The sequence below is a fragment of the Pipistrellus kuhlii genome, unplaced genomic scaffold (genome assembly GCF_014108245.1).
Source record: "Pipistrellus kuhlii isolate mPipKuh1 unplaced genomic scaffold, mPipKuh1.p scaffold_m20_p_23, whole genome shotgun sequence".
In the NCBI taxonomy this organism is placed as follows: domain Eukaryota; kingdom Metazoa; phylum Chordata; class Mammalia; order Chiroptera; family Vespertilionidae; genus Pipistrellus; species Pipistrellus kuhlii.
Window position 1 is genome coordinate 10,435,579 of NW_023425522.1, and position 22,698 is coordinate 10,458,276.

The 22,698-nt window shown below is 41.6% G+C and overlaps 1 protein-coding gene, 1 long non-coding RNA gene and 1 pseudogene across 8 annotated transcripts in view; all 3 read left to right on the forward strand.

Annotated features, from left to right (window-relative positions):
• The first annotated feature begins 3,766 nt into the window (after positions 1 to 3,766).
• RABEP1 (rabaptin, RAB GTPase binding effector protein 1) overlaps positions 3,767 to 22,698 on the forward strand; it is an 87,630-nt gene continuing 68,698 nt past the window's right edge. For 4 of the 7 annotated variants that reach the window (XM_036452014.2, XM_045586636.1, XM_036452018.2 and 1 more), the window contains exon 1: positions 3,768 to 4,017. In XM_036452014.2, the coding sequence (XP_036307907.1) occupies positions 3,984 to 4,017 (34 nt within the window). In that variant the 5' untranslated portion in view covers positions 3,768 to 3,983. Of the gene's footprint in view, positions 4,018 to 8,551; positions 8,583 to 22,698 lie in introns of those variants that run through there. The other 3 variants (XM_036452015.2, XM_036452016.2, XM_045586635.1) reach the window with 2 other exon arrangements.
• On the forward strand, positions 15,768 to 17,317 carry LOC118726825. The gene is made up of 2 exons (XR_004990412.2): positions 15,768 to 16,477; positions 16,714 to 17,317. It is a non-coding gene; the product is annotated as an uncharacterized LOC118726825 (long non-coding RNA).
• LOC118727069 lies at positions 19,449 to 19,593 on the forward strand (annotated as a pseudogene).

The following is a 22,698-nucleotide window of genomic DNA, read 5'->3' on the forward strand; positions in this document are numbered from 1 at the left end:
GGTTGCCCTGGCTGGATAGCTCACTTGGTTAGAGTGTCTTCCTGATATGCCAAGGTTGTAGGTTTAATCCCCTATCAGGGCACATACAAGAATCAACTGATGAATGCATAAATTGAACAGCAATTTGATGTTTCTCTCTCTCTCTCTAAAATCAATATAATATTTTAAAAAATCAATTGTGGCGATGGCTGCATATCTTAATAAATATACAGAAACCCACTGACATATATACCTTATAAGGGTGAATTTTATATCACGTGAATTATCTACCGTATTTTTCGGACCATAAGACGCACTTTTTTTCCCCCAGAAGTGGGGGGAAAAAGTCCCTGCGTCTTATGGTCCAAATATAGCCTACACATATACTTTAAAAAAAAAAAAAGTTTTTTTACTTGCCCGGCTCTGTGTGGTCTCTGTGTGCTTGCCCAGCTCTAAAATGGTTCTAAATGCTGCTGTTTACTTTACAGGGTTGATTACATGTGTTTATGACTGTGATGTTGGGTTTTAATGCACATAAAATATTTTAGGACACTATTTGTTTCAGAATCTTTTTTTCTTCATTTCCCTTCTCTAAAAACTGGTGCGTCTTATGGTCCAGAGCGTCTTATGGTCCGAAAAATACGGTAATTTGGTTATTGTAAATAATGTTGCAATGAACATAGAAATACATCATGATCTTTTATTTATTTATTTTTTATTTTATTTTATTGATTTTTTATAGAGAGGAAGAGAGAGGGGATAGTCAGAAACGTCGATGAGAGAGAATCATCGATCAGCTGCCTCTTGCACACCCCTTACTGGGAATGTGTCCGCAACCAAGTACATGCCCTTGACTGGAATCTAACCCCGGACCTTTCAGTTCGCAGGCTGACGCTCTATCCACTGAGCCAAACCGGTTTCAGCATGATTTTTTTTTTTTTTCATCATGATCTTTGATCAAGTAATTCCAAATGTGTAGGTAAGTCTCCTGGGAAACTACTCATATAAATGCCTAAAGGAGCATGCACATGCCTTGACACTTTGTTTGTAAATCATGAAAATTTGTAATTAACCTAACCATTTACCCAAGTGGAAAATCATGTGGGAGTTGAAAAGAATAAAGTAGAGCCGAAACCAGTTTATCTCAGTGGATAGAGCGTCGGCCTGCTGACTGAAGGATCCCAAGTTCAGTTCCAATCAACGGCATGTACCTTGGTTGCGGGGGGTTAATAGTAGTAATGGTTAAAATTTTGGTCTCTAATCCAATGAGAAGTGAAAGGCAGTTGGATGATGATCAAGTAGAATTGAATCACACAGATTTAATCTGTAGACTGTAGGTCTTATCACTACCAAGGATTCCTTATTATTTGCTCTATATACTCCTAGTGATATTCATTTGTTCATCCAGCAATTCATTCATTCAGTAACTCCTTATTGAGCACCTGTTATGTAGGCACTAGACAAACCTTAGAAATAAATGACTGTTTGTCTCTATGTTCTGGGAATTAACGTCTTTCCCCAGTGGAAGAAATAGACACACAGCTAACTGCCAACAAATGTGCCTGTGAGTTACACATATGGACACTGAACCCAGACAGTCTGGGTGTGATTCCATTGCTATCACTCACTAGCTCTGTGACCTTGGATGAGTTATTTAACCTCTCTGGTCATATCTAAGAAATGGATTGATAATAGTCCCCCCTCCTACCATATCCCATCATAAGGTTCATAAGAGGATTGAACAAATCAATGCAAGAGTAAAACACTTTGTCCAGTGTCTGACACATGGCATATACTAGTAAATACACAGTGATTTAAATATAAATAAATAAATATAAATCTATATATATATATATATATATATATATATATATATAGAGAGAGAGAGAGAGAGAGAGAGAGAGAGAGAGAGAGAGAGTTTTTAGAGAGGAAGAGAGAGGGATAGAAAGCTAGAAACATCAATGAGAGACAAACATCGATCAGTTGCCTCTTGCACACCCCCTACTGGGGATGTGCCCGAATCCAAGGTACATGTCCTTGACCAGAATTGAACCTGGGACCCTTGAGTCTTCAGGCCTATGCTTTATCCACTGAGCCAAACCAGTTTTGGCATACACAGTGATTTTTATTTCCAGGCAGTTATGCCACTGTGTGGTTGATAGTATACAAAAAGGGGATTTTGAGAGAAGGGGGCACTCACCACTTGTAAAGATGCTTGTCTATCTAGCAAACTATATATCTTAGATCCTCTTTGTTTTATTAATCAACAGCTAATACAGAACTGGAATAAGAACTTCTAATCGGCATGAGATAAGCAACTCGATAAAAATTCTTCCAAAACAAAGAAACTTGACATTTTAGTCTTGGGACCTTATCTAGTGTAAATGGGCAGTTAGTTCTGTTAGGGTTTGGGAATAGTGGGAATTTTTGCCTTGGATCTCTAGGAATAGCTTCACATACTGACTTCTACTGTGCAGGAATCCTTCTTCCTCATGATGGAGACTTCCGATCTAGGAAAAAAGCACGGAAAGAAGAGAAGGCTAGCCGAAACCGGTTTGGCTCAATGGATAGAGCGTCGGCTTGGGGACTGAAGAGACCCGGGTTCGATTCTGGTCAAGGGCATGTACCTTGGTTGCGGGCATATCCCCAGTAGGGGGTGTGCAAGAGGCAGCTGATCGATGACTCTCTCTCATTGATGTTTCTAACTCTCTCTCTCTCTCCCTTCCTCTCTGTATAAAAAAATCAATAAAATATATAGTAAAAAAAAAAAGAAGAGAAGGCGAGGAAGAAGCAGACATTTATAAAGCAATTACTACTGTGTGTTAGGGGCTGGGCTCTTTATTCCTTTAGTCCTCCTGCTGTGCCAGGAGGCTGGCCTATTATCCCCATTTTAGAGGTAAACAGGAGCTCAAAGAGGTTAAAAAATGTGCTCTGAGTCAACAGCTAATCTGTGTCAGAGTTTCTAGGTCTTCTGATTCTGAGCCTGGAGCACTTGTATCTGCACCTGTTGAGAATAGGCCTGCATCAGGGCTCCTCTGCTTTCCTGATCCTGGTGACTGTGTCTGGCTGCACCCCCGGCACTCACCACAGGGCCCGGCACCGAAGTCACATCATACATAGGTGCATAAAGGAAAGTCAGTTAGCAACGCCCTCACATTTTAGCTCCTTGAAACTCTTCTTAGCCACAGGAAGACTGTGGGGCCCAAAGAGGTTAAGTGACTCGCCCAAGGCCACACAGTTAGAATAGAGGCTGGACTTGCATTCACTTCACCATCCAGCCTCCTCTGTCGTCCTCCTTTTTGTTTAAAAAGATATTTTATTGATTTTTTACAGAGAAGGAAGGGAAAGGGATAGAGAGCTACAAACATCAATGAGAGAGAAACATCGGTCGGCTGCCTCCTGCACACTCCCCACCCGGGATGTGCCCGCAACCAAGGCACATGCCCTTGACAGGAATCGAACCCAGGACCTTTCAGTCTGCAGACCGACGCTCTATCCACTGAGCCAAACCGGGTTTGGCCGATCTTCTTTTCATTATTATTATTTTTTTTCTTTGCCTCTGTTCTCGGGCGGAGGACTGAAAGCGGCCCCTCTAAACTACGGGGCCTTCCCCGCGCCGTCTCCCCTTCCCACCCTCCTGCCTCCCTCTCCTCCCCAGCCCGTCTCCTCCCGCGCGCCCGCAGCCGGCCCGACAGAGTCCCGAGCTGCCCCACCCACCGGCTCCCGTCCGCGAAGCCCCGCCCCCAGGGCGACGTCACGTGCCGCCCCCTCCCCCCGCGCCTGCGCAGCGCTTATTTCCCGCTGTCAGGATGAGGAGGCGGAGGTCGGCGCTCCGGTCCGTCTCTGCCCGCGGCTGTGGCGGCGCCGGCGGCTTCAGCCTTAGCGGTTCCTCCCTGGGCGGCGGCGGCGGCGGCTCGGTCGACGCCTCCTCCGCCAGCTGAGCCCGCGGGAGCCCGGGACGCCGCTTCCCCGCCCATCCCCTCCCCGAGGCCCGCCGCCTGGCCATGGCGCAGCCGGGCCCGGCTTCTCAACCTGACGGTGAGGCGCCCACCATGGCAGGCGCGGCCTGCCGGGAGCCGGTGTCGCGGTGGAACCTCCGGGCGGCGGGAAGGGTGCGCGCAGGCCCGGGGGGCGGAGGGGGAGGGTGGCCCCGCCGGGCAGAGGCGGCGGCGCGCGGGTTCGGGCGCGGGCTGCGCGCGAAGGCGGCGCGGGGGGCCGGGGGGCCGGGGGGCCGGGGCGGCCGCCGCTGGGGAGGGGGCGGGAGGCGCCGGCGGAAGGCGGAGGGAAGGGCGTGGGGCGGCTGCGGGGACCGGGCCGAAGCTGGGGAGCGTGCGGAGGGAGCTGTCGTGGGACAGCCGTGGACCCGCACGTGGGTCCTTCCCCTGGGGAGGATAGAAATCGGGAACTTGCTGTAGTCGTTAAAGAAAAAAAAAAAAATCTTAGATAAGTGGTGGTGTGCCCTCCTCCCTCCCCCAATCTCTGCTCACCGAGCCGGCTGGGCGCCCAGTTTTGAGATAAAACCAGCTGGGATCAGTAACTGGATTTGGTGTCGTTCCTTGAGAGCCAGGGAAGTGCTGGAGTCCACAGGACCTGGGTCCTTCACTACCAAGTTCTGGGCGGAATTCTCAGTTTCTCTGAACTTGAGTATTCTCGCTTAGTGAAAAGAGGTTAATTCAAGCCTTCATATCTTATCTCTAAGGATGGCAACACGCACGTTTATAAAGCGATTAGCATTATTATTATGGGGTATTTTTGAGGAGAACGGTGTTTGAGAATGCTGAAGTGGAGGAGACGTACCTTTATAGCTCTTATGTTCTTGGAAGGAAAAAGACTCCCATCTTTAAATAATTTAAGTTGTCAGAGTCCTTCATGACCTCCTGGGAAGTTGGATTAAGCTCTGCTTTAGAGATTGACCACATCCTTCCATGTTTTTATTACCTGGAGTTATGCTTGCAAAGAATGTGCTTTGTCTGCGACAGGGTCCTACTGTAAGTGGCTGAGAAAGTTCTTTCAGCTAGGTAGGTGTACTTCTATAATCAGCGTGTGTACTAAGTTGCTGTTGCTTTAAAAACATTTTTTTTTTTTTTTTTTTTGTACTAAGCCTCTTTAAATGTGAGTGAAATGTTGGGATATGGTGCTGGGCACATAGTAGCCACTTAAAAGTTGCCTTTGCCTCGTCCTTAAAATAACTTTGTTGTGAAGACCTTACTCTGCTGGCTTTTGGGGAACCTGAAACAATGTTATAATGTTATCAGATTTAAAGGCTAGCTGCTTTCTTGGAAGTAGGCTTTCAAACTGTTAGCCTCTAGTTTTAGGTTTTGTTAGTTGCCTGAAGAGAGATGTCAGTACCCTCACCTGTGGTCGGGTAAGGGTCTCTGCCTGCTATTTTCCTTTCAGCAGAGAGAAGGGAGGCGTTTCTGTTTCTCTGTCAGAGAGCCGAAACACGTGTTTTCAAGCTGCATTTTAATTCTCACCTTTTGCATTTGGTGTCAGGGAAGAAAACTGCATTTTCCACAAACCCCTCTTTGTTACTGCAGACAGAGGCAGAATACAGAGAGCTCCAGTGGCTTCTGGTTCTGATCTGGAGTGGTAGGTATGCTTAGCTGGTTGCTGCCATCTCTTGAGTTGCATGGAAACAAACTCTAGGACAGCTCAGGTGACATGACAGTCTGGAATCAAAATTCCCTGCCTCTTTCAAGATGTGAAATGGTCTTCCTTGTTAATAGGCAGACGTGACTAAGCACTTGAAATAGGCTAGGAAAATTCACTTGAGGAAATCTTGTATCCTTGCTATTCTTAGTGCAAGGTTCCCTATTTTTTCAAGTCCTCCGACTCAAGGATGAGATTTAGCTTGCGTAGATTGCAGTATTTATATTAAATTAGTGCAGTAAATGAGCAGCCACAGCTACTGTGTACAAAAGGAGATAGAATTTGGTATATTTGAGTGCTTTGTGTCAGTATATCCTTAGAAATTGTTTTTGGGGATTTGACTTAATATAGATTACTTCTTGACACTTTAGCTTTAAGCACACTAGAATTACATAGCCCACTGATTAAAAAAAATACAGAATTCTTTTAGTCAAACTGATGGTAAAAGATAACTGCTTAGTTTTTAAATTTTGCTTTAATCCCATTTTAGAAGCAGTTTTATGTTAATATCATTTTATTTTTTAAATTAATCAATTACAGTTGACATAGAGTATTAGTTTCAGGAGTACTACATAGTGATTAGACATTTATATAACTTACAAAGTAATCATCCTGATAAGTCTAGTACCCATGTGACACGTACACAGTTGTTAAAATATTATTGACTATTTTCTCTATGCTGTACTCTATATTCCTGTGTCTGTTTATACTGGCAATTTGTACATTTTTAATTCCTTCCCCTTTGTCATCCTTAAATATTTTTTGGGGGGATATTTTTGTTTTCATGGAGATGTGGTAGACTAACCAGAATCCAGCCCTGGTTGGTGTGGCTCAGCCCTCCAACTGAAGGGTAGCGTGTTCGATTCCTGGTGTAGGGCACGTTCCTGGGTTGCAGGTTTAATCCTGAGCCCTAGTCACTACACATTACATTGATGTTCCTCCCTCCATCCCTCCCTCTTTTCCTTTCTTCCTTTTCCCCCCTCCTCCCTCCTCTCGTCCCCTCCCTCCCACTCTCTAAAACTTAATGGGAAAAAATCCTCTGGTGAGGACTAACAGCAACAAAAAATAATCGATTAGTGTGTAATTGATAGAATGAAATGTAATAATTTTCTTTTTCTTAACTTTGATTTCTTATTTTGTAAACTTTAAAAATATGTTTTTATTGCCGAAACCGGTTTGGCTCAGTGATAGAGCGTCGGTCTGTGGACTGAAAGGTCCCAGGTACGATTCTGGTCAAGGGCGTGTACATTGGTTGAGGGCACATCCCTGGTGGGGGGTGTGCAAGAGGCAGCTGGTCGATGTTTCTCTCTCATTGACGTTTCTAGCTCTCTCTCTCTCCCTTCCTCTCTGTAAAAAATCAATAAAAAATATAAAAATATGTTTTTATTGATTTTTAGAGAGAGGAAGGGAAAGGGAGAGAGAGATAGAAACATCATTTATTGGCTGCCTCCTGCACATTCCCTACTGGGGATCAGGCCAGCAACAAGGTTATGTGCCTTTGACCAGAATCAAACCTAGGACTCCTCAGTCTGCAGGATGATTGATGCTCTATCCACTGATCCAAACTAGGTAGGACAAGTTTTGTTCTCTTTTGATGTAGCATCTTGCTTTACACATTTAGAATAAAGGTAATTTTAATGGCTAAACAAATTGTAGCAGATTATTTCCATTTTACTTTGAGTATTTAAAGTTTATATATAATGTTACTGTCTTCAAATTTTTATATTTTAAAATCTAAGTTAAATTATATCTTAGAAACCTTTGGTCGGATTTTACTTTATTTCTTTTTTATTTAAAAACACTGTCTTCTAAAAATCACGTATAAGAAGTATGTCTTTCGCTGAAACCGGTTTTGCTCAATGGATAAGGCGTCAGCCTGCAGAATGAAAGGTCCCAGGTTCGATTTCGGTCAAGGGCATGTACCTTGGTTGCGGGCACATTCCCAATAGGGGGTATGCAGGAGGCAGCTAATTGATGTTTCTCTCTCATTGTTGTTTCTAAATCTCTTATCTTTCTCCCTTCCTCTCTGTAAGAAATCAATAAAAACATATTAAAAAAAAAAAACACCTTAAAAAAACTTTTAAAAAAAATGTCATCTCGCTGAAACCGGTTTGGCTCAATGGATAGAGCATCGGCTTGGGGACTGAAGGTCCCGGGTTCGATTCCGGTCAAGGGCATGAACCTTGGTTGCGGGCATATCCCCAGTAGGGGGTGAGCAAGAGGCAGCTGATCGATGTTTCTCTCTCATCGATGTTTCTAACTCTCTATCTCTCTCCCTTCCTCTCTGTACAAAATCAATAAAATATATATTTTTAAAAAAATGTCATCTCTTAGAGGTAACAACTATTAAGTTTTTGTTTCGTCTGGATGTTTTTTTTCTGTAGTTACACAGACATTCTACCTTTTCCTTCTGCCCTGAAATGGACATGGTTTACACCAGCAATTTTTTTACCTTTTTCATCTCCTGGCACGTATAAACTAATCACTAAAATTCTATGGCACACCACAAAATATATTTTTTGCCAATCTGACCATAAAAATTGGTATAATTTTGATTCGCTCACACCAGACGGCTGTTGTTGTGTTGGCTGTTGTCGTTTTTTAATTTATTTGACAATGAAAGAGAAAAGAGGTCTGTACCTCTTGGGAAGTAGTAAGATATTGCATGTTTTAAAAATTATATGCTTCACCAATTGAAAATTGTTGGTTTACATACATAGATTTGCATCTTGTCTATTTTATTTCATAAATGTTAGAATTATTATATACTTGTAAATGATTATGTGGCCAGGTAAATATTATTTATTATTATTGTTCCTATTCTATTGATGAGGAAACTGAAGCCGGAGAAATTAATTATATAGCTAGGAGTGTGGGGAGCCAGAATTCAAATCCAGGTCAACTGGATGTCAGGGCCCTCTGGTCTATTTACTAGATCATGGACTGCTTTTCAGGTCAGTGTTATAGATCTGCCTCATTCTTGTTACAGAGTATTTCATCACATGCATGTACCATGCACAGTTTATTTGCCTATTTCTCTAGTGATGGACAGGTAGATTGCTATAGATTTTTTTCATTATTTTATAAGCAGTGCTGGGATAGATATACTATTACATATTTTTTCAGGTATTCTTGCTTTTACTTCTGTAAGAATACTGAATTAAAAGGCAAGAGCTCTGAGTGGTTTAAACTTTAATAGCTATTGCTAGTTTACTTGCAAAAACAGTATCAATTTACATACCTTCAACAGTATTTGAGAGGGTGGTTTTCCCCTACACACTTACAAGCAGTGGATAATGTCAGGTGTTTTAAATTTGTATCCTCTGATGGATTAAGAAATTATATTCTTCATTTAACAAATGTTTCTGTGTCAAGTCTGTGGCAAGCCCTATGCTAGGCTCTAGAAAATACAGTAACAAAAACGAAACTAAAACCAGTCCTGGTTCATAGGTAGTGAATCACTTAGCCACTAATTAGATAATGCCACAGAAATATATAAAACTGTTCCACAAATATGCATATGTACTACTTGTCAGGCTCACTTCTAGGTATTTAGAATACATTAGTGGACAACACAGATAATATATGACCCTGCCCTAGTGTGGGAGAAGCAGATATTAAACAACAAACATAAGCAAATTGTATCCTTTGTTAAGTGATAAGTGATATGGAAAAAAGAAATATGGAGCAAGGTAAAAGGAAGGATAGACTGGTTTTAAATAGTGTGGTCACAATAGCTTTACTGACAGAATGACATTTGAGCAAAGATTTGAAGGAGATAAAGAAGTTAGCTACAAGGATATCTGGAGGAAGAGTGTTTCAGACAGATCAATTTTTGCAAATGCCTTAAGGAAGGCATATATATTTAGGAATGACATGGAGTTCAGTGTGGCTGGAGTGAAGTTATAGGAATGGGAAGTTGGATGGGGGAGGGAATGGAGAGGAAGAATAGCAGGATGTGAGGTGAGGTAGTGGGGATGGGGCGGATCTTGTTGGAGCAAAAAAAAAAAAAAAAAAAGTAAATATTGGCTTTTCTCTATGGGGAATCATTGAAAAGATTTTGAGAAGAGTGATGTGATGTGACTTACTTTTTTAAAATGCACTGGTTGCTAGATTGGCAATAAAGGAACCATTAATCCAGGGGGGGAAATGAGGATTGGACCAAGGGTATATTAGAAGAGATTATATTCTGAAGATACGACCAATAGGATTTGGATTAGATATGGGATGCAAGAGAGAGAGGAGTCAAGGAACACTCAAAGGTTTTTGACCTGATCAACTGGGAGAGGTACATAGTACTATGAATACCTGTAATTGAGGAGTTTGACCCATTTAGGGAGGCCAGGAAATGGTGAGGAAGTGGTCCTGGAGCTGAGATCCAGTGGATGAGCAGTAAGTTCACCCCCACCCCCACCCCTCCCTTTTTTTTTTTCTAGAAGAAGCAATTTGAGTAAGAGAACTCAAGAAATGTTTGTGCCTGGGTAGAAAGAATGAGAGGGTGTGAAATATAGGTATGGGCTGGTCTGAGTGGGCTTTAGCCTTAGAGCTGTAGGGGAAGCCATTGAAAGGTTTTAAAATAAGTAGGTGGCCCTAGCCAGTTTGGCTTAATGGTTAGAGTGTCCTTCCCCTCCCCTGCTAGACTGAAGGGTTGAGCATTCAATTCCGATAAAGAGCAAGAACCTCGGTTGGTTGCAGGCTCAATTTATAGCCGTGCTTGGAGCACGTGTGGAAGGCAACCAATAATATGTCTTTCTCACATTAATGTTTATCTCTATCTTTCCCCCTCTCCTTCTCTCTAAAAAACAAATGAAGAAAAAATTCTCAGGTGAGGATTGAGGGGGGGGGGGGGAAGCAAGTAGGTGAGATGAAGGCTTTTTAATTTGTACTTCTCTGATAGTGATTAGCATTTTTCTTTCATTGTGCAGAAGGCTTTAATTTTAATGTAGATCTGATCATTTAAAGTTTATGATTTCTGGGTTTCTGATCTTGCTTAGGAAGACCTCAAGTCCCATGTTTATATACTTAAAAAGACCTCATTTAAAAAAAAGGGGGGGGGTATCTGTAATACTTTTAACAATAGACATACATTTAAAAATATATTTTTATTGATTTCAGAGAAGAAAGGAGAGGAAGAGAGAGAGAGAGGAACATCAATGATGAGGGAGAATCATTGATCGGCTGCCTCCTGCATGTCTCCTACTGGGATGAGCCCCTAACCCACACATGTGCTCTTGACTGAAATTGAACCTGGGACCCTTCAGTCCCCAGGCCAACTCTATCCACTGAGCCAAATCAGCTAGGCAGTGGTCGGCAAACTCATTATTCAACAGAGCCAAATATCAACAATACAACGATTGAAATTTCTTTTGAGAGCCCAATTTTTTAAGCTTAAACTATATAGTAGATACGTTGTTATTAAGTTAATTAGGGTACTCCTAAGCTGGCCTTTGCTGAAAACTCAAGAGGCCAAAGAGCCGCATGTGACTCGTTTGCTGACCACTAAGCTAGGGCAACTTACTTTTTTTTTTTAAAGCCCTCACTTTCAGCAATTTTATAGTTTTACCATTTATATTATCTGGAATTTATTTTAAAATTGAAACAGGAAGTTTGATATAAAGATTATTAACTAAACTAATTACCTAAGAGAAAAAGAAAACCCTAAAGAATACAGAAATAGCAAGTGTAAAGAACAGTCACTACCTGTAGGGCTGAGTCAGACCATCCAAGGTAGCAGTAGCTAGATCTTCAAAAGGCCATTCCCAGAACTGAGATCCAGACTTTTTTGGAGAGAGTGCACCTGTGGCCCTTTGAAGGGCAGAGTTCAGTTTTGCAGAACTTGCTGGAAAGCTGTTTTATGGTTTGCTGAGGGAAGCTGCCTACATCTGGTAGTGACATAGGGGTCTAATTTTTCTTCCAAATAGTCAATTTTAACACCATTTAAAAAAATAATCCATGAGCCGAAACCGGTTTGGCTCAGTGGTAGAGCGTCGGCCTGCGGACTGAAAGGTCCCAGGTTCGATTCCAGTCAAGGGCATGTGCCTTGGTTGCAGGCACATCCCCGGTAGGGGGTGTGCAAGAGGCAGCTGGTCGATGTTTCTCATTGACGTTTCTAGCTCACTATCTCTCTCCCTTCCTCTCTGTAAAAAATCAATTAAAATATATTATATAAAAAAAAATAATCCATGTACCACTAAACTTGCAGGTGCTTGATCCAAAACATAAAAATACTGTGGTTAAAATTTTTTTTTTTAATTGAACTTACTGGGGTAACATTGGTTAATACGATTATAGGTTTCAGGTGTACAATTCTATAATTCATCTGTATATTGTGTGTTTACCACCCTAAGTTAAGTCTCCTCTCTGGTATTCACCATACTATTATCTGTGTGTATGAGGGTTTTTGTTTTTTTTAAAATATATTTTATTGAGCTTTTACAGAGAGAAAGAGAGAGGGATAGAGAGCTAGAAACATCGATGAGAGCGAGACATTGATCAGCTGCCCCCTGCACACCCCCCGACTGGGAATGTGCCCGGAACCAATGTACATGCCCTTGTCCGGAATCGAACCTGGGACCTTTCAGTCCGCAGGCCGACGCTCTATCCACTGAGCCAAACCGGTTTCGGCCTATGAGGGTTTTATATTTGTGTTTTGTTTTTGTTTTTTTTGCTTAATCACTTCACCTTTTTCACCCAGCCATCCACCCCCCCCCCCCCCCGTCCCCTCTATTAGCTGTCAGACTGTTTTCTGTATAAGACTGCGTCTGTTTCGTTTGTTAGTTTATTTTGTTCATTAGATTCCACATACAAATGAAATCATATGGTATTTGTCTTTCTCTGACTGGCTTATTTTACTTAGCAAATACTCTCCAGGTCCATCCAATAGGTACCCTAATGTGAACTGAGGTGCCTAGCTAGTATAGAAGATAGTTTTCCTTTATTTGAAGAGCTATAAAGGAAGGTACAGTTGTTCTGTTTTTCTCTTTAGATTCCTGAATCTCTTCCAAGTGGTAGTCCGATTTCAGTTTGGATGTTTTTGGAGAGAAGGAACTCACTACCTCCTAGTTTTTAATAGTTCTAATGTTTTATTTATCTTTTAATTAAGTGGAAACTTGCCTCACCAAAATTTCTACCCACCGGTTTTAGTTCTCTTCTCTAGTACTGCACAGAGGAAATCTAAGGCATTCTTCTCCCTGTTGGTCTGAAGAAATTTGATGATAGCATTATTTCCTTCCTAAATATTCTTATTTCTCCTGTCATATGTTTGAAACTACTTAACATTCTTTTGATTCTCTTTGAGACAGATTCCAATTGTCAATGAGTTTTGGTGGTACCTGATTTTTGCTAAGTAATTGTGACCTTTAGAGAGTAGTACATGCAGAGATATAGCACTGAAAGAAATTCTAAAGATAGTTGTCTTCCTTCATTTTACAGATCAGGAAACTAGGGATTAAACAGTGGAGCCCTGGCCAGGTGGCTTGGTTGGTTGGAGCATCATTCCATGCACAGAAGATTGTGGTTTCGATTTCTGATCAAGGCACATACATACCTATCTTGTGTGTTTGACCCCTGGGTGGTGCACATACAGGAGGCAGCTGATTGATGATCAATGTTTCTCTGTCACATCAGTGTTTCTCTCCCCCTTCCTCTCTCTAAAATCCCCCCTCCTCCCTGAAACAAAACAAAACATAACCTCAGGTGAGGATTAAAAAAAGAAGTGGTGTGTTGTAGCAGAGTCAGTGCTCCTTATGGAGCATAAAATCTAGTGGTGATTACAGACAGGTTCCATGAGGAAAGGGCATTTGTCTGGCTGATGATAGCATCTCCAGCACGGTGCTTAGATAAATAAATATGAGCCATAGGTACTCATTGAAAGAAAGAGCACAACATGCAGTTAGAATTATGTGGTAAACTCTTCCCCATTCACGATATTTGACAAAATGTAGCAGGAACATCTTCAATCATTCAAGTATGGTTAACAAAGGGACCCTCCATTCTACCCTCACTGCATCCTAGTTGTATTTGAATAGAGCCTAGAGTTGTGTAGAATGTTTGACAGGTGGAAATGGTGCCTTGGAGAAAGGCATTAGAGGAGGTTGAGAATCTTCGCAGGGTGTGGATTGAGTATATGCAGTGTGAGGTGAGGTTTGTGTTAGAGACAAGTTAGAAAAGGGGGGTTAAGATTGAATGGTGGAAAGCTTTGCTGCCTGTGGTTTGGTTTTAAGGCAGAAGGCTAGTTAAGGAGTTTGGTTAGGCTATTGCTGTGGTTTGGGAAAGATGATGGGATTATAATGTATGTCAATGGGAATGGAGAAAAGGAAATACAGGTAATAGATGTTAGGAATACTGTGGTGTTAAAATAGTAACTTGCTGAGCATTTGGTTTGAGGAGCAGGCAGGAGAGAAATAGGATTCTGAGAATGTAGATGGAGTTTACCAGTGTAGGCAATCAGTAGGAAGGAGGATTTAGTAGTAGAAAGTGTTAAATTTGGTTTTGGTATGTTAATATGGAGTAGTGGCACAGGGATACCCACTAGATAGCTGGGGATACAGGCCTGGAGCTCAAGGAAGAAATCAGTGGTGTAGTCAGATGCTTAGAAATCATCCAGGATGAACACTGCTCATTGCTTATGCTTATTGCATGATAAGCCTTGTGTTGGTAGCTTTACAGCAAAAGTGCAGGCTATGCTTCTCTTCTGTCTTCTCTCCCTTTCCTGCTGTTCATGCCCGTTTTGTTCTTTTCCCTGGAGTACACCTGCCAATCAAGACGTTGCCTTTAGTTGAATATCACTGAGCTTTTGATCGCATGTTTCCAAGCTGGCCTCTGCAGAGCGCTCAGGCAGTATTTAGGGGTTCTGGGGTAAAGTGGCCGAAGAGCTGGCCGTTGATTCAGGTTCCTGGGAAAGAGGCCCATTCCCCCAACCTCCTGACCAGCTCGTAGCCATAGTGTGAGAGGTCTCTCACGGGAACACTGTTACTGCCCACACAGGATCGGGGGGCTCAAGGTAAATTGATGCAGTTATTTGGAGATTCTTAGGGGCCATCAGTGAGTGTGCAGAGTGCGGGAACCGGAGGTGGCCTGGGAGAGGGTCTGTATACTTGATGTCTCCAGCTTGTGTGGCTGGTCCAGACCAACACCACCTGAGTGCCAGAGGCAGAGGGAGACTCATGCAGAAGGAGGGGCTGCGAGGGCAGCACCTCTGTATGAACAGTCTGTTCACCCTCTCCCTTGCCTCGTTGTCCTTTAAAAGAATGAGGCCTGCCGAAACCGGTTTGGCTCAGTGGATAGAGCGTCAGTCTGCAGACTGAAGGGTCCCAGGTTCGATTCCGGTCAAGGGCATGTACATTGGTTGCAGGCATATCCCTGGTGTGGGGTGTACAGGAGGCAGCTGGTCGATGTCTCTCTTTCATCGATGTTTCTAGCTCTCTCTCTCTTTCCTCTCCCTTCCTCTCTGAAAAAAAAAAAAAAAAAAAAAAAAAAAAAAAAAAAAAAAAAAAAAAAAGGATGAGGCCTCCGAGAACACAGCCTTAGCCCCAGAGGTTGGAGGGAGGTTGACAGGCAGCAGGATGTCAGCTGGAAGATCCAGTCACCGGTTGTGGCTCAGTGACCATGTTTCTCCCTCACCAGGCCTGCCTTTCTAGGATGTCTTAGAGCAAGAGCAGTCTGCCATAGGAGTGGGAGAGGGCTGTTTGCTGAACCCTCCAGGCACCTCCAGAGGCCAAAAGGCAAGCACACATGCTCAGACCTCTCCCTTCCCCTCCACCCCCACCCCCATTTGTCTCTCACCCAGCACCTGGGGAGAATGGTGCTACCTAGGAAGAGTGCACATGGATAAAACATACATGAAGGAGGTGGGACTTCCTACGCTCCTTGTTTCCTGCTGCTAAAATTGCACTATTTATTGCAATGTACAAAGAATCCTGGGTGGGGTGGGGAGGAGTGTTCAATACACAATGCCAGTGCAAAAAAAAAAAAAAAAAAAAAAAAAAGTGCAGGCTAGCCTTAGCTGGTTTGGCTCAGTGGATAGAGCGTTGGCCTGTGGACTGAAGGGTCCCAGGTTCAATTCCGGTCAAGGGCATGTACCTTGGTTGCAGGCACATTCCCAGTAGGGGGTGTGGAGGACACAGCTGTTAGATGTTTCTCTCTCATTGATGTTTCTAACTCTCCCTTTCCCTTCCTTTCTGTGAAAAAGAAAATCAATAAAATATATATATTTTTAAAATGCAGGGTGTGAGGAAGGCCACAGATAAAACTAACAAATTGGGTGAGGAAGAGGAAACCAATGATTAATCATTAAAATGGAGAGTTAGGAGGAAAATTAGTTAAAAGTCAATATTAGGGCAAGTTGGAAGGAGGAGGGAGATGATCAGTACTAAATGCTACAGAGAAGTCAGATGAAAGCAATTGGTCATCAGCAACTAAGTGATCATCAGGACCTCAAAGAAGAGTTTCAGTAAGGAAGAAGTAAAATAGGTAGAAACAGATGTATAGACTAAATTTTAAAATCATGGTGATACACATACACATCTCAAGTGGGCACTCACTTGAGAGAGATGAAAAGAGTTGTGACAAAGTGTGTGCTTGTGTATGTATATGTTTTAAAGATAGAGATTTAAGTAATTGTAGATTCTGGAAGAATTGCTGATGGAAAGGGAGAGCTTAAAGATACCAAGATCTCTGAGGAATTGAGAGCAGGTAAGAGGGATCAGGAGCTTGAGAGACAGATTTCATCCTTCAAAACAGAAGGGAAAAAGAAAAGGATGAGTGAGAGAAAGGTAGAAAACATTCTGAGGTAGAAGAGAAACTGTCTGACTATAGATGTAGCCTCCATTTTCTTATTCATTTATTCAATGTACTAGAAACCCAATGCACGAAGGTTCGTGCCAGAATGGGCCTTCCTTTCCCTGGCTGCTCCCACCGCCTTTCCTCTGGCCCTGAGCTGCCTTTCCGCCTTCCCACCCTGGATGCTGGGTGCCCGTGTATGCAAATTAACTTGCCATCTTTGTTGGATTAATTTGCATATTTCTGATTGCCTAGTAGGCGATGCTAAAGTATGGACAGTTAGCATCTTACTCTTTTATTAGGTAGATATGATTTGATTATGAACTGTGAACAAGTCAGACAAGGCACCTGTCCTCATGGGAGGTAGTAATTTTGAGATCTTTATTGCAGTCAGATTAGGTTTTTTATACTTCTCTGGGTTCTTTATCTTAACCATGGAACAAAGAAAATAATTGGGCTATTTTCCAAGTTATCCAAAAGTTGATATAGCTAATACCATTCTAGACGCATAGGAGAGAGGTTAATTCATTATATACATTGATGTAGGGATTGAGTTAGGAATCCAGCTTTGTTTTAAAATGGCTAGTCAGATGTTTTTGCGCCATATATTGATTAATCCATTTTTCTCCATTGATTTTGAAATGTCACCATTTATTATATGCCAACTATCCAGTTCTGGATTGTATTTTGTTCAATTGATTTATCTATTCTAGTGTCATACTACATGGTCAAAATTACTGTTTCTTTCTACGTTCAAAGGTTTTAGTATTTTAAAGAGCCAGGAACCTGTCATTTTCCAGAATTTTTCTTATCTATTCTTAGGTATGTATTTATTTAGATAAAATTTGGAATGATGACATTAAGTCTGCCCACCATCCTTAATTCCTCTTCTCCTTACCTGCCCTGTGCAGAAAGAAAGAAAGAAGCCTTGCCCAGCTAGTATGACTCAGTGGTTGAGCTTCAACCTATGAACCAGGAGGTCATAAACAGTTTGATTCCCTGTCAGGGCACATACCCAGGTTGTGGGCTCAATCCCAAGTAGGAGACAACCAGTCATTGATTTTTCCCCCTCATCATTGATGTTTCTCTCTCTCTCTCTCTCTCTCTCTCTCTCTCTCTCTCTCTCTCTCTCTCTTTTCCCCTCCCCCCCTCTCCTCCCTCTCCCCCTCCTCCCCTTCCTTCCTCTCTGAAATCAATAAAAATATATATATTTTAAAAATACCTTAAAAATATATATATATTTAAAAAATACCTTTAAAAGCCAACACACAAATCTTCATTGATTGAGTTTATAAATTAGGAGGACATATAACAAACATCTTTACCAGAAATGTGCCTTATAGCACTTTAAATGCATTAATTATCTTACCCTCCAAATTCTTTGAGGGTGGTATTACTTTGTTTCATAATTAAAATATTAGTTTAATAATTTGCCCAGAATCCAGGTCCCCATGACTATTTTCATTTCACTGAACTGCCTCTCAGGCTACTTTTAGTTAAGTAAACTCTTATGTCATTAAAAATGGGCAAAATTAAAGCAAAACCCCAAGTTTCATGAAGTCCAAAGAAGTATAATGAAAACTGGGTTAATCCATACTTACGTCCGTCATTTTAGAGTATTTCTGGTCATGCTTTAGATCTATAAATAAAAAATTTTAAAGCAGCTGAAATTCGTTTTGCCTCAGTGGATAGAGCATCAGCCTGTGGACTGACGGGTCCTAGGTTTGATTCCGGTCAAGGGCATGTATCTTGATTGTGGGCACATCCCCAGTAGTGGATTTGCAGGAGGCAGCTGATCCATGTTTCTAATTCTCTCTCCCTTCCTCTCTGTAAAAATAAATAAAATAGATATTTAAAAAAATGTTAAAGCAGTTAATAATATTGCATGTGTGGTTTTGAATTTTCCGGTTTTTATTTTAATTAGGTTGTGAAATTTTCTTTTGTTGTAAGTTAGTTTTTGAAAAACATTGGTTTTAACTGTAGTTTATCATATGACTTTATTATAATAACTAGAGGCCTGATGCACAACATTCGTGCACTGGGGGAGGGTGTCCCTCAGCCTGGCCCGTGCCTTCTTGCAGTCTGGGAGTCCATGGAGGATATCCTCCTGCGGTGGAGGTGGGAGAGGCTCCCGCTACCACCTCTGTGTTTGCCAGCTGTGAGCCCAGCTCCTTGCTGAGTGGCGCTCCCCCTATGGGAGTTCATTGACCACCATGGGGCAGCTCCGGCATATGGTGTCTTCCCCCTGGTGGTCAGTAAGTGTCATAGCGACTGGTTGACCTGTTCTAGTCATTTGATCATAACAGTTGCTTAGGCTTTTATATGTAGACTAGAGGCCATGTGCACAGAAATTTGTGCACTTGGGGGGTGCGTTCCTTAGCCTGGTCTATGCCTTCTTGCAGACTGGGAGCCCTCAGAGGACATCTGACTGATGGCTTAGGCCTGCAGGGAGTGGGCCTAAGCTGCAGTCTGGCCTCTGCAGGAGGCAGCTGGGCTGGCTAATCAGGGACGCAGTGGCTGGCGAGCGGCCGGCTCTGCCCCCCTGGTCACCCCTCTGCTACTGCTGGTCACCGCTGCCCCCAATCACCCTGCCCTTCCTCTGCCCACTGGCACACGCCTTGGCTGGCCTGGTGCCGCCTTCTTGCAAGCCACCCTCCCCCCCCCCACGGTTCTGCCATTCTGTCAATTTGCATATTATGCTTTTATTATATAGGATATATAGATTTCCCTCAATAAATCCCTATCAATTGTTTTAAAGGTTATGTATGTTTAAAATTTGATACTTTGATACATTTACATTTTGATATACTTTGTATCAGGCAGGAATATTTCTGTTTTAGAACAATTGGAAATTCAACCCCTTAAATAAGTTAAGGGTTTAGTTTTTGTGTGTGTAGCAAGTTCAGAAGTAAAGCAGTACAAGGCTGCCGAAGATCCAGGCTCCTTCTCTTTTCTCCTTTCCTCCTGTGTGGACCAGTTTGCTCATATCTTTATTTTTTTCTTGAAGATTTAATTCTGGTTTAAGAATATTTTTATCTTTAAACCCCTGGCAATGGGCAAGGAGACACCTGATTGGTGGTGTTGATCTTATATCAGTCAGGGGCAAAGCAGATGTATAGTCCTTAGTTCATCCTAACTTGATGCCTGTGTCGGTGGCCAGAGTTGTTTCATGCCTGAGGTACATTAAAAAAGAAAAAAAAAGAATATTTTAATCTTTGGATTTTTTAAAATAATATATATTTTATTGATTTTATACAGAGAGGAAGAGGGAGGGATAGAGAGTTAGAAACAATGATGAGAGAGAATCATCGATTAGCTGCCTCTTGAACACCCCCTATTGGGGATGTGCCCGCAACCAAGGTACATGCTTTGACTGGGATTGAACCTGGGACCATTCAGTCCACAGGCCGACACTCTATCCACTGAGCCAAACCGGATTAGGCTCCTTTTTTTTTTTTAATTTATTGATTTTTCACAGAGAGGAAGAGTGAGTTAGAAACATCGATCAGCTGCCTCTTGCACACCCCCTACTGGGGATGTGCCTGCAACCAAGGTACATGCCCTTGACTGGAATCGAACCTGGGACCTTTCAGTCTGTAGGCCGACGATGCTCTATCCACTGAGCCAAACTGGTTTTGGCTATCTTTGGATCTTTTGTTGTTGTTTTTTTCTTTTAATCTCCTGTTAATTCCATTTGTTGGGTTCTCTACTTTAGGAACATGGATCATGCTAATATTGGACACTCTTTGTTTCTCATAGCTATTTCCTTTTTAATTGCTTTACTTTTTTTCCCCCCTTTGTAATTTACTGAAATTATTTTACCGTATTTTTTGGACCATAAGACGCACTTTTTCCCCCCCAGAAGTGGGGGGGAAAAGTCCCTGCGTCTTATGGTCCAAATATAGCCTACACATATACTTTAAAAAAAAAGTTTTTTTACTTGCCCAGCTCTGTGTGGTCTGTGTGTGCTTGCCCGGCTCTAAAATGGTTCTAAATGCTGCTGTTTACTTTACAGGGTTGATTACATGTGTTTATGATTGTGATGTTGGGTTTTAATGCACATAAAATATTTTAGGACACTATTTGTTTCAGAATCTTTTTTTCTTCATTTCCCTTCTCTAAAAACTGGTGCGTCTTATGGTCCGGAGCGTCTTATGGTCCGAAAAATACGGTAGGTCTTTTATTTGCTTGACAAATTGATTATATTAATGGACAGATTTTGTATAATTGGGATAAACTTAACTTGGTTGTGGTGGATTGTTCTAGTATATAGTTAGATTTGACTTACTAATGTTTAAAACATTTTTTGGGGGTCATTGTATTCATAAGTGAGATTGGCCTATAGTTTTCTATTTTGATACTACCTTGGTTTTTTGTATCTTTAAAAATATACATTTTTATTGGTTTCAGAGAGGAAGGGAGAAGTAGAGAGAGATAGAAACAATCAGCTGCCTCCTGCATGCCCCACACTGGGGATCAAGCCCACAACCTGAGCATGTGCCCTTGACTGGAATTGAACTTGGGACCCTTCAGTCCACAGGCCAATGTTCTATTCGCTGAGCCAAACCAGCTAGGGTGGGTGTTTTTTTTTTGTTTTTTTTTTTGTATCTTGATTATACTAGCCTGTTAAAAATAAATTGGGAAATATTCCATTCCATCTTTTACTATGCTGAGAGAATAAAAGATGCTTAGGAAATATTTATTCCTGGTAGTTTTTATAAAATTTATGTTATCTTTCAAGTTACATCTTGAAACTTCTATAGATATTTCATAATTGTTTTTGTCATTTTAAATTGTTAGGTACTGGCTTGTTTCTGGAATTTTAGCTAATATTACAGTTAACATTCTTGCAACTAAATTTTTACATATATCCATGATTACTACTTTAGGATAAATTCTTAGTAGTGAAATTGGCTTGGTTAAAGAGTATACAGAATTTTAAGGCTTTTGTTGTCACACGATCATATGTCTTGAAATATACACTGGATTTGTTTTAGTCAGATATGGTAAGGTTATAGACACAAAGATATATTCCCTTTGAAAGAAGAGTTTTTGTTATTTGCAGTTCCCAAGAGAGGTGAGTATGTTTGCACTATAAAGGGTCACATGGGGAGCAGAAGCTCAGGGAGAGCATGGCTCAGAGCCTTTATTTTGGTTTCCATGGGAAGGAATAGATGGGGCAGCAGTTTGAGCAAGGCATAGTTTGAGCAAATTTGGGATTGTGTAGTTTGAATAACGTTGGTGGGCTCTGGTCTATAAGGTCATTTCTAGTTGTCTGATACCTTGCCCTGGGGTGACTTAGGGCAGGGAAAATATTGGCTTGGTCTGTAAGAGTTAGATAAAAGAGGTGGTTGGAGTTTGGACTTTGGATTGGTTGGTTTGTATATGATAGCCATGTTCCTGGGTGAGTTTATTATCTTTTGGAATTAGTTAGCCCATAGAGGAACACTGCTGCCCAGCAGGGCCCCATGATGTCAAAGCATCATAAAATATAGAGAAAAAAAACCCCATTAATACCCAGTCCTTTAAAATTGTAGTACTTCACCCTCCTACCAGCATGTGTAAGCATGCCAACCCTATGTAGTGGTATCTTTAATTTTTAAAAAATATATTAAAAAGTTGGCTAATTTGGTGAGCAAAAAAGTCATGTTTAGATTTGCATTTTTAAAAATTTTGTTGGGATTTGGAGTTCTTCTTGAAATAGTTTGTCTTAATAAGGTTTGTCATTTTTTTTTTTTCATAATTAGCAGCTTTTTGTACAAGGGCTTTATTTCAACAAGTCTAATGGATTTTTGTTTTGTTTTACTTTTTTATTTTTATTATTTTTTAAAAAATCTATTTTTATTGATTTTTTTATAGAGAGGAAGAGAGAGAGAGAGAGAGAGAGAGTTAGAAACATCGATGAAAGAGAATCATCGATCAGCTGCCTCTTGCACACCCTCTACGATGTGCCCGCAACCAATGTACATGCCCTTGACCGGAATCGAATCTGGGACCTTTCAGTCCGCAGGCCGACGCTCTATCCGCTGAGCCAAACCGATTTTGGCTGTTTTACTTTTTTTTAAATGAAATTTTGTTGCCATAAAGTTGAATTAGTTTGCAGAAATGGTCACAGAAAAATAAGTAATGGGATGGTGGGGTGGGGAGAGGAGGGTGTTAATGTGGGCATGGCCCTCCATCACCTGATTTGACTGTACAATTGATAGAAATATTACAGATCTGTGGACCATGTTTACTCCTGCAAGAGCCTTAAGATTGTACAGAAGACACTTGTGGATAAATTCCTTCCCC